The 12,965-nt window shown below is 33.5% G+C and overlaps 1 protein-coding gene across 1 annotated transcript in view; it reads left to right on the top strand.

The window, feature by feature from the left end:
- Window positions 1–2,446, top strand: part of GCC88 (GRIP and coiled-coil domain containing 88 kDa) — a 32,041-nt gene extending 29,595 nt beyond the window's left edge. The window contains exon 12 of the mRNA XM_085960036.1: window positions 2,086–2,446. Coding sequence (XP_085816162.1) covers window positions 2,086–2,260 — 175 coding nt within the window. The 3' untranslated portion in view covers window positions 2,261–2,446. The remainder of the gene's footprint in view (window positions 1–2,085) is intronic.
- The last annotated feature ends 10,519 nt before the right edge of the window (window positions 2,447–12,965 follow it).

Raw genomic sequence — 12,965 nt, forward strand, 5'->3', positions numbered from 1 at the left:
CTAGCGAGGTCTTTATTAAGCAGTGGATTGGTTCAGGTCAATGATGATGATAATGATAATGACGATATGAATATGTAGATACATATAATATCACCGATTTTGATAAATACAGCAATGCATATGACAGAAAGGAGTAGAATCAGGCTAAGGAGGTCTTTAAGTAGTGGATTGGTTCAGGTCAATGATGATGATGATGACGATATGAATATGTAAATAAATATAATATCACCGATTTTGATAAATACAGAAATTCATATGACAGAAAGGAGTAGAATCTGGCTAGGGAGGTCTTTATTAAGCAGTGGATTGGTTCAGGTCGATGATGATGATGATGATGACGATATGAATATGTAGATAAATATAATATCACCGATTTTGATAAATACAGAAATTCATATGACAGAAAGGAGGAGAATTAGGCTAAGGGGGTCTTTATTAAGCAGTGGATTGGTTCAGGTATATGATAATGATGATGATGATGATGACGATATGAATGTGTAGATACATATAATATCACAGATTTTGATAAATACATACATTCATATGACAAAAGGAGTAGAATCAGGCTAGGGAGGTCTTTATTAAGCAGTGGATGGATCCTGGTTGATGATGATGATGACGATATGAATATGTTTTTAAATATAATATCACCGATTTTGATAAATACAGCAATTCATATGACAGAAAGGAGTAGAACCGGGCTAGGGAGGCCATTATCCAGCAGTGGATTGGTTCAGGTCGATGATATAAGAATGATAGAAATAGGTATAATATCGCAAATTCGTTAAACCGATAGTAGTAGAATCAGGTTGCGGAACCCTTCATCCAGTAGTGGATTGATCCTAGTTGATGATGATGATTATGATGACGATATGAATATGTAGATAAATAACATTAGAAATTCAATACTGTCAAGAATACAATCAACGTAGAGAGGCCTTCATCCAGCAGTGGATTTATTGAGGCTCGTGATAATAATGGCATTATATATAGATAGGTAGATTATAATATTATATCACTGATTTTGATAAATATAACAATTCATGTGTAAGTAAGGAGTAGAATAAGGCTTAGGAGGCCTTCATCCAGCAGTGTATAGGTCAAGATTGATGATGATAGAGACGAAAAAAATAGGTAGATATTATACAATATCACACATTTTGATAACTATAACAATTCGTATTAATTTCTTTCATTGTTTGCAATGGCAACTTTTTTAGTATGGAAATTAGTAGCCTAGGTAATTATTCAATAACAAAAATAGTGGGTGAACAGCCACAAAGAAGTATTTAAAAAAATCAAATTTGGAATGTCACGTTATCTATGATATGACGGACAGTGGCGGACACACCTGTCAGATTCTTATTTACGCAGTAAATTGTAGTAAGATTATGGTTTTTTCACCGGAAAAAAGTGCGCCAATGCCTACATTACGATATTTGAATAAAAATAATCGAATCCGTTTGTCAAATAAAGGATTAGAAGGTCTTAAGCGACGAAGACGTCATTCTGCTGCATGTTAAAAGAAGTATGGCGAATTGTATACGCTGTATGAGAAAATATCAGTTATAAACGTCAAGTACCTGTGAAATCATTGAAAATTTGTGAAATGTGGTCAATTCAAACGGTAGATGAATCGGTAGCGCACATTTCGAAGTGAAGATGTAAAAATAACAATAAAATGTCGCTTAAATGAGCCGTTAGTGAATTTTCCAAAATCTCTTAGGATAATAATATATAGGAGATTATATGTATTTTGTTTTTCGTTCTATTTCCACAATATTATTTTGAGATTGAGATTGGTTTTGTCCTTGAGACATTTTCAATTGGAAGTGGGACTACAATAATAATATGTCCTCTCACTTAAACACAGAATGTTATTTTGAATGTCATTACTATAGTAAACCTCCGTTAATACAAAAGCGAAAATTCATAAAACAAATATTTCTTTTCTGTCCCGTCGATTTTGAATTAACGCAGTTTTACTGTAATTATATTACTTTACATTATGAAGACTATTTGATTTGGCTTGTGTTTTTGAAATTTAATAATTTTTGTGCTAATTTATGAAAATCTTTTTATCAGGTTATTACGAATCCAGTCCCGGGAAGGAGCTAATTTGGAATATCTGAAAAATGTGGTTTTGTCATATCTTCTATCAGCAGATTTGTATAGAAAGCGACACATGCTGAAAGCTATAGCTGCCGTTCTTCATTTTACTGATTCCGAAATAGAAAGTACCAACAAAATTACATTATGAGGGATTTGGAAATAATTTTATTTAAATTGTTATGTAGTTAGGTATATCATTTTATCATTAATTATAAGTATTGACTTAGTATATTACTATTTATCCAGTGATTGTATTTTCAACAGTATTTAAATTAATACAGTTCAGAAAAATGCAATTTGTGTATGACATATTAATAAAACCTTGTTCTTTGAGTTTGACTCTTTCATTTTTTTTTATGTACACTTCTTAGCTCCGAATGGTTGAAGCATTACTTAAAAGAAAATAATGATTTTTTATAGCATTATAGTGAACATGATAATAATTATGTAGATTGTTATAGTAAATTAAAAATATGATTTTTATTTGATATGTAATTTTTTTTGTTATGCTGATATTAATCTAAATGTATTGTCAGTTTTTTTGGGTTATTATTTCTTTGTTAAAGAATTATTAAAATCAGGACTTCGAACTGGAACTAAGCTAAAAACCGAAAACCGGAAAAACTGTTTTGCCAGAACGAAAATTGGAACCGAACTAAAAAAAATATCATTTTTTTCGGTTTGGTACATATTCAAACACGCGCGTTAAGTTGATCTTACTCCCCACTTCAGTTGTCGTTCAGTTTCAGTCAAAAATTTATGGCTACGGCCTTGCGGTGCAGCATAACCATAACCATTGGTTTTGGAGTGTGGCGCCGAGTTTTAAACATACAAGTTTCATAAAATATCACATAGAGCTGAACCGAAAACTGGAACCAAACCGATATACATTTTTTTACTTGAACCGGAACGAAAACTGAAACAAAAAACAAACAACGGTTCGAAGCTCTCTTTATAATGCCCAGTTTATCATGTTTGCACTGGTAATTATGCGATTAATTATCTGACTATCAGTTGTACACAAGGTTATGGGCTATATATTGATTATTAAATTTGATATTAACGAAATATTTTATAATAATGAATTTTTGTAAGTAATTATTTTGACGATGTGGTGTCTCATGAAATAAAATGACCAATAAAAGTATGTTATATTTATAAGCAATATTAATAAACTAAATTATATATTTTTAAAATTAAATAACCGTGCTTTATTTTGAATTGGTAATGCTATGATATATGGCATAGTTTCTTAACCGGTGGTCAGCGGACCACTGGTGGTCTGCGAAGATTTTTGGGTGGGCCGCAAAAATTTTCTGCAGTTCAAAAATACTTAGTACCTATCCATTTTTAAGAGCCTATATTAAATTTCAAGTAATAAATATTTTTCAGAGCTCGTGCACCTACAAGGGTTGATAATGAATTAAAAAGTCATCTTTGGAATGAATGACACTATTGTATATAGTCATAAATTATTTTATTGAAGGATGGGGGGCGTGGTTTACCTAGAAACCCAACATTTGAAGTGGGGTTGTATTATATTTCAACAATTATTTCAAAAATAGTGTGCCAGTTCTTCTGTGAAAGTGTTGTTTACATCTTATGCTCTATCCCCTGACGTTTTTAAATTGGCTAAGTTCTCTCTTTTCAGAATATGGTATAATTAAAAAATATTATTATTAATAATTGTATTTTTAATATAACTAAGCGCATTGATGAATGACGCGGTTAAGATCATCAACGAAATTCATAGTCGAGCCTTGCACTCGAGGTTATTCGCAACATTGTGCTAGAGTATGGATTCGCAACATCAACATCTCCTTCTCCACACAGAAATTCGTTGGCTCTCAAGTGGAAAAGTTCTTACACGCTAAGAGAAGAAATAAAAATATTTCTCATAGAGCGAAATTCAATTTAACAACATATTTGTGTGAGAAGGCTTTTCCTTGAGACCATGACACTAATCAAAACAAAACAAAGAAACAGTATGGATGTGAATGCAACGCTTCGTCTTGCTGAAACTACGCTGTAGCCGCGGTTATCAATATAGCAAATAAGCAGCAGCAGAAGTCACATTAACTTTTTTATTCCAGAGATTGCTTTTTAAAATTTTTGAAGATCTATAAATAATACTGACAACTCATATAAGAATTGATTTTTATTATTTTGATAAACAATCGAATTTTATGTTTTCTTTTATGAATTTTTAAATTATATTTTTTGTGACTGTCTTTTTTAATATACTTAAATATTGATATATCAGCATACTGTGTTGAAGTTGAATTAAATGATTGAATAAAAAATCAGTTATATAAATATTTATTATTTTATTCCAATGTTGATGGCCTGCAAAACATTTTTTGATTTTTTTGTGGTTCGCGGATGTAAAAAGGTTAAGAAACATTGATATATGGTGTTTATTTTCAAAAACCTATAAATCCACATGATAAGGATAAAAAACACATGTACATAATATTATAATAATACGTGTAATTCCACACAATAATAAAGCCTATTAAAAGCATACAAAACTATCAACAACTCGAAGAAACAAATTTTAAAATGATACAAATAAATGGCGCTGTCTAATTTTATTGCAAAATAGGGTTTATCTGTTTATAAAGATAGTGTGTATATTGTTCTAATTTTAAAATATAATACCATGGACAAAATGAAATGTTAAAATCAAACATTTACATTTGAAACACAAAAACATCTTTTACAACACATTTTTCTTTGCCTCGATAGTGGCATAACTAAAAATAAATGAGTGTTTTTTTTCACATACATAAACTCCTTAGATGGGGTACTTTTATCATATAAAACAGCATATTTCTACCTCTACTGGATTTCCACCAGCGAGCAGTCTTTGGAAAGACAAGTCAATTAGATTTTTTTTCAATTAACATTGTGAAGTAACGAAATCTTGAATAATTGTAGACTTATTGGTATTTGAAAAAAATTGCCTTGGTTTATCTATTTTAATTAAATTTAATACACACGACGTATAAGTTTCCGATAAAAAAAGTTACAACAAAATGACGAATAGGTTTAGTCTGAATGTTCTTTTTACAGAGAATGGTTGTTAGCCAATTAGCACAACCCATCTATTCATTGCTTTGGATGAAACACATTTTAAAAACAATATGTAATTTTTACCAAGCAAGGGATCAAACCTGCACGCACGGATTCAGAACCAGCCACTCTAAAAATAGGTAGTTGAATATTAAATAATGAGATTTAATTTTCAATCCTTGATGAGATCTATTACGAAAGCAGTTTGATAAGTAAGGTAAATTAAAAAGAACGTAATTGTATATATTGAGTTACATTTTTTTTCTTGTTATATATAATATACTTTTTTTATCAAACAATTTTGTCCAAGTAGGTATTCGAAATGATCATTTACAGTAGGCATGTATTCCTTCTTCTGCTGGTGATATATTTAAGTGGTCAGTGACGTCCATAGACAAAATGCCGCCCCTAGGCAGCGCCAAAATGCAGCCCCATTATTTTTTTATCATAATTTCATGAAACCAATATCTAAGAAATGTGTTGTGTGTATACATTACAACAAAATATATACCACTAAATCTAATTTAAATGCCAACTCTTCTTCAATAGACAACAGTCCACGGTTTCAGATACTTATATTAAAAAATACACCTGACAATTTTCAAAACTCGTGAGTGACTGGCAAAAATATTCGGATAAATTAATTAGGTAAGTATGTATCTACCTATAATTCAAATATAATTCGCCAATCTGCATGTGTCATTGCTGGTCATCAAGGACGTTACGTCCAAGGACAACGGAAGTAAACTAGACATCGCAATCCCTACAAAAAAATACATTCCTGTTAAACCTTGTATGTTAATTAATACATTTTGTTTCCAACCAGTGAGGTGAATTCTTTAATGGAAAGATATTTCCGTTATTACTAAGTTTCGGTACATATTTCTGTAGGTATATGCCTAATTATTCTTCTCGATTTGCCGCCCTTCGAGTAACAGCCGCCCCCAAGCGATGCTCAATCTGGTAACCCCCATGGGACGTCACTGTAAGTGGTTGCTGTATCTGCTACAGCATGCTCTTTTTATGAAATAGGTGGTCATTCTAAATTATATTTCCAAGCGTAGTAAACAAAATCACATTATTTTAAAGAGCAGTCTTGTGGTTAGATTACAGTTTAGCAATTCGAATTGGTGCATTATCATGTTTATTTCAAATTGTGAATGACAATGCGTGTATAGATACCAAATAATATGAATGAGATAATAAGCAATTGTTCCAGGCGCCCAATAACACATCACAAAAGTGGTGTGTTTATTACATTTTATAGTCTAACGAGCCGTTCAATATTCGATAATAGTTCAATGTTAACCCTTGACTAAATTTTTCTATATTTTTTATGTAGCTTCCTGCAAGTGTGTCGCTAAACTAATTGAACTAAAGTATGGTTGCTTGCAATTTTCATCGCATTCTCCTTTGCAAATAGGGGTTGAGATAATGGCTAACAAGCAAACCTCGTACATAAGTCAGTTTAAGAAAAAAATTCACATTCTGGGGCTCAAAATATCATGTTCCATCCATGTAGAATGGATATACTATATTTTATATACTTACTCCATATTATTTTTTATTAACTACTTCGTTAAAAAATAAAAATTGAGAATGAAAAAAAAAAGCGAAACAACTCAATGCGTTGCCCAATTATTCGCTTGCGGGGGGAAAATCCAAATGTGCACACTTTTGAAAAATTGTTTTATGCAAATGGCTATTCCACATTGGGTGCAGCAGTGTGCATGCAGAAAAATGTGCAGGAGAGGCGGATGGTTTGCGCGAACGCAAATTAGGATTTTAATGCCTGCCCATTACCACACGCTTTATCGCGGTGCATGGCTTACAATTTCATTTACGGAGAGAAACAGTGGCGGCACTAAATGTATAAACAAATTCGAGAAGGCCGATTACTTATTTTATGTTAGATCGATAGATAGTTTCTCTTTATAGTAGATCAAAATCTGGCTGATGCGCAACGAAAGAGCGCTGACGGCTGGAACCTAGAACTTTTCGATTGGCATAGCTATAATCTCAAGGCTTAGATTGATGAAAATACCGCCTGTTTATATAATATCACAAAAACATGATAAAATACTAATCCTGGCTGCTGTTGACTTTAGAAGTTTCACTTTTATTGAATGTGATCTTACACACATTTTAATTAATAATAATACTGAATATGCCGAAAAACGAGTTGGAAGAGCTGATTGAATAGCAAACAATCATTAAGATACTGTAAGTCCCAAAGACTATGATGGGCGGGACATGTGGAGAGAATGCCTGAAGCTAGAGCGCCAAGGATCATGACGAAGTGGCTACCCCAACTAGACCCAGAGGCCGTCCAAGAAGGAGATGGGCTGACGCAGTAGAAGTGGACTGGCTTCATATAGGGACCCGGTAACTGGAGAAGTGTGGCGAGAGACCGGAGTGAGTGGAGAGCGGTTGTGGAGAAGGCCAAATCCCACCCCGGGATGTAGCGCCGTGGAAGAAGAAGATGCCGAAAAACGAAACCCTGATCGCGAAAACTAATTAATTATTCAATTACTCAAACTCAATTAATTAGAATCCAAATTCCATAAATTACCTACCACCATCAAGTAAGGTGATACAAGTTTAGACTACGTACCTACCTAGTAAAATATAATAAGGGTTCAAGTGGAGTAAAAGGGATATCACCAAGGCCGGATTGGTGATCTAAGACCGGTTCGGTAAATCACCCCAAAATGAAATTGTAAAATATGAAAATAAAGTAGAAAACAGCAATTGGACTGTGTCCTGAATCAAAATTGCCATATAGTTTCCTGTAGATCCACAGATGATATTTTTGGTGATTGACTTTGATCAATTGGTTCCAATTATTACAATTAGTTTCTTTGAAGTAAATGGCCCCAACAAACCACACCCCCTCACCACACCATCGGGCGTATCACGAGATCCTATGTTTGTATGAAGCATCATTTTTTAATAACTGGGAATGTCTCAATAGCACTTCCTAAGACTGAGGTCACCATGCAGTCAAGTATGGTTTGATTGAATTTACATAACTTAAAGTTAAGAGTGTCCATGAGAGAAAAAAGTATGAAAAGGAAAAAAAAATAATTTGGAATAAGTAACAAAGCAAATCGCCCACGGTGGTCGCGCGGCTTAAGCGTTGAACTATAACGCCGTGGGTCCCAGGTCCGAATCCTGGGTCTGGCAAGTACACATATTGTTTTTCAATTTGTGTGTGAGTCAGGGTATGGACCTAATAGGTTGAGCAAGTGGCTGACATCCATTTCTCGTAAAAAACAAAATCTGTTAATACAAACCTCTACTCTGTGGAGGCCCATATGATCCTATTAGGATCGGACATGGTCGGAACAAAGCAAATACAAAATTGCCGATAAATCTTGGAAGTATGACGCCGCAAATTTACTAAATGCAACCAAATCGGCCGTTGAGGTAACCAAGTCGGATGGACTAACCAGCTGGTTGAACCGACTTGAGTAGCTCTTCCCTTTCCGTATACATTTTAATACATTTTCAGAGAATGGGGTTTGCACCCGGAAATTCTCACATGATTTACTTTTCCTTACATATTTTCATTTCACCATCCTAAATGGCTGAAAGGTTTTGACAATTAATCAATCGTATTATGTATTTACAAAAATAATAGTTAATAGTTACGCTACTGCTGGGAAATCATCTCATGCGCGTACACTGCTTTGAAATCTAGCTAACCGCGAAATTTTTAATATTAAAACTAAACATCTCGCATCTTGCGGAATTCAAGAGTTGTGGCGCATTGAAATACGGTGGCTTTAAAGAAAATCTCGGGAAATGTATTTAGCCAGACCGCAGCGGTAGATTGGCGAAACAGCCATCCTGATTTAATAAAAAAAACTATCTCGACATGTTGGAAATATTATATTTTTATGAAAATTTTTACTCTAATATTAAATTTAAGCGCTGTAATCTATTTTTATTATACCGTCCTCGTCAAACGTCAAGCATATGCCGTGTGGCGATGTCGTGTCATAATTATTATTATTTCGTTTAAATCTAATATTCATTCAATTAATGTACATAGTCGCAAATGGAGCGTCAATCACTATGACAATTGCAAATAAAGAATACAAATCAAATATTTATTAGTTTTTATTACATTTTTTTGGTACTGTTCGGTTATACGGAAAACAGCGGAAAACACATTTTGAAAATACCCGATATACTGGATTATTTGTTAGTTTGGGTTAGTTTAGGTTAGGTTAGGTTAGTTTATCGGCTATTTTCAAAATGTATTTTCTGCTGTATTCCGTATAACCGAACAGTACCATTTTTTTATTTATAAGAGATTTAAGAATGTAACATTCCTTATTGAATATTATAATAATATGTACATAATTCGGATTAAAAATAAACGAAAGTTTGGTGCTGGGCGGGACTGGAAATAGCATCGGTCGGATTCTAGCCAATGTGTTCTACAATTTGAACCATACCCAATCACGATTAAATTAACCAATAACTTTACTATGACTCTGAGATATTTTAGAATATCGTTATTATTGGCGACAATATTTTGTGATTTTGAATGAAGCCCTACTTATTTATATTAATTTCTATACAGAATCTATACAAATTTTGGTTATATGGTTGCCGATATGTGCAGGCCCAAGTTTTGCCCAGCATCAATATTATTCCAAAACATTTTTTTTATAGGTATTTTTTGATTGTGTTCCGAAATATGTATATTCAATAATAAATTTTACATTCTTAGATTATAGCTGTTATAGTTCATAGATATAGCGACTATCAGCAATGAGGAGAGACGTCATTACAATATTACTTGCAGTTTATATCAAGTTTGTGTGCGAAAAGTAAATGGAGATCAACATTGAAAAATGAGTGGAATTTGTGAAATTAATAATGAATGTAGGCCAGTCGAATCAGTGACGTTGAATTATAAATCTCCAAACAATAGCACAGAAATTCATTTACAGATAGATTTGAAAAGATTTTATCAAATACTCTATCTCTTTTAACTTTCACGGAGAGCAATGATTATTGAATTATTTATCTTACTATGCATCTACTCTTTGAAAAAATGCATTGTTTTTTAAATGTGTATTTGATTTAGTTGCAAGGACGCAATGATTAGGCGAATGGCTAACAACTATTCACATGAAAAGTCTGTTAGTATAACCTTTACTCTGTGGAGACCCATATCCTCGACTTGCGATTGCGATCAAACATGATAATTTACTTATTTTCACACACAAAATTATTTTGATCAAAGTTGAGTTGTAATTATCATATCCAGCATACGAATTCAGGTTGGTATGTACTTATATAAAAAAATATACAATTAAGGGTGACCAAAAGATAATGCTCATTTGAAAATGCAGTGGTATTCATATTTCGTACAGTGTGTAAAAGCGGTGGCAATATTCTAACGATGCGCGACCTTTTCGTATATGAATGAGTGCAAAGTAAAACAAAAGAGAGACAAAAGCTGACAAACGGTTCGAATTTCGAATGCGAAAGCTCTAGTGTTTTTATTCGGCCACCGTGAAATTGAATATTCGCGGGTGCGGCGTCGCGATAATGATAGCTTTGAGCATGATTCATACGTTGACATAGCGGTCCTCCAACTTTGCGACGGCTACAATTCTAAATTATTCTGAAGATACTTTTCATTTATTATCTATTCAAAGCATTGGTCGTCAGTATTAATTAATATTATCCGCCGACCATAACGACATTGTTGCAAAAAGGGTTCATTTTATAGCTTATAAATATTATTAGAATACAAATCGGGCAATGGACTTCTTCTTCATTACCAGTCACGTCACCATACTCTTTAGGAGTACCGAATGAACTTTCCAAGAACTTGTGACATATTATTTGTGCGTCTGTTGAACGTAAATGAGAATAGATCTCTCTATCGCTGTATCATATCGCAAATTTAAAGCTAAATAATAATCTCCAATCGTAAAAACCATATTGCAATAACTGATTGGCGCCACTGAAGATTGAATAGACTTGTGTACTCCTTCCTTTTTAATTGACATACGAGGACACTTACACAGGTTGTGGTAAAAATCCTGAGATTTGCTACATTATCATGTGTGGGATGGTGGCGGAATTGGTATGGGTATCTTCATGTGCCATCGAATATTAGAAAATAACAATTATGTTTACCCTTTGCGTATGCGATCATCGCTTCTACCTGGTCCACAGAGTAGCGTCGTACTTAATACTTTGCATGCGATCAGCGCACCTGTCATCGGCAGTGATTCACCCCGAGGAGCCTTGTCGTGGAATCATGGACACACCAACGCAGTGCAATCAAGCTACTGGTAATTTACTTACATTTGGTCACAATATTTAGAGTATTTTCCATTTGTTACGCCGTAGTATTGTAGTATACGTGTCTGGTGGGGTAAAGAAAAACTGTTTGAATTATTATAATAAGGTCATATGGGCTTCCACAGAGAGGAGGTTTGTATTAACAGATTTTGTTTCTACGAGAAATGGATATCAGCCACATGCTCAACATATTAGGTCCATACTCTGACGCATACACAAATTGAAAAAAACAATATAATGTACTTGCCAGACCCAGTATTCGAACTCGGGACCCACGACGCTATAGGCCGACGCTTAATCCGCGCTGCTAGCCCGGGTGTAGGTGCGTGTAGCTGTTAGAATACATACTAATATTGTTTACATAAAAATAATAAAAGGTCGATGAAAAAAAAACAAATATTTCAGAAAATACAGAGTACCCATGTATTGCTAGGATTTTTTTTCCAAAATTCTATGCATCCAACTCCCTCTGATAGATAATAATATTAGTGTTGTCCGCCCACCTTTTCCGGAGTGGATTAAAGGTATAGAACCTCCTATAGTCAAATTTTTATAACACGTCGCTTGCCGAAATGAATGTTCTATCTTTGGTTCATGATGAGAGCATTCATGAATGATAAAAAAATTAATACAATAGGTGCTTTTAACGTTAGTTAGTTTACAGTTTGTGACTAGTTAGCTGTGGGGACTATTATAATCCTGTTATAGTATAATAGAGTTAAAATAAAAATCTTATAGAAATCTCTAGATTCATTGCATCTAACGAGGTGACCTAGCCATTTGAGTTTTAAAGCTCTCATATTAACACCTCTATGTTTACATATTGGTGAGGATAAAAATTCTGATATTTAAAAAAAATCAACTAAAATTAAACTAAAAGGAGAAATTGTTAATTAAGTTTTTAGAATCTGTGTGTTATTATAGCGTTGCTTTTTTCCCGTCCCGACGCGTCGCCCTCTACTATCCAGATTCATATTGCCCCAACGACACTTAGCTTTCCTACGGATATCAGGAGTTATGTATCGTGAATTTATTGCTTGCAACATTACTTCAATATTAAATCGGGATATTGGGTTGGATTTATTGATTCTAAATACATTTTTGTGTACCTACCTACATTTCGTGTCCTGAAAATACAAACCTAAAGTGCCGACGACTTTGGAAAAATGATATACGTAGGTACTCACTTCCGTTTACGCCATAATGGTCTTTCAAAATTGAAAATGTAATAATTTACATACAAGTACTTATAACCTACGTTACGTCGGCGAACATTAAATACGTTAAGCCTAATTTAATAACCAATGTGCAAACGTAAATAATATTGTTTATCTATCGGTACCAATTAAACCATACTAAAATGCTTTGGAATCGCTACCAATAATATAATACATTCATACGGATCCCGTAACTAAAGTACTAGATTTTTGATTTGATCTTTG

The sequence above is a fragment of the Rhyacophila brunnea genome, unplaced genomic scaffold, assembly GCF_057557595.1.
Source record: "Rhyacophila brunnea isolate RB1 unplaced genomic scaffold, BYU_Rbru_1.0 scaffold_11, whole genome shotgun sequence".
In the NCBI taxonomy this organism is placed as follows: Eukaryota; Metazoa; Arthropoda; class Insecta; order Trichoptera; family Rhyacophilidae; genus Rhyacophila; species Rhyacophila brunnea.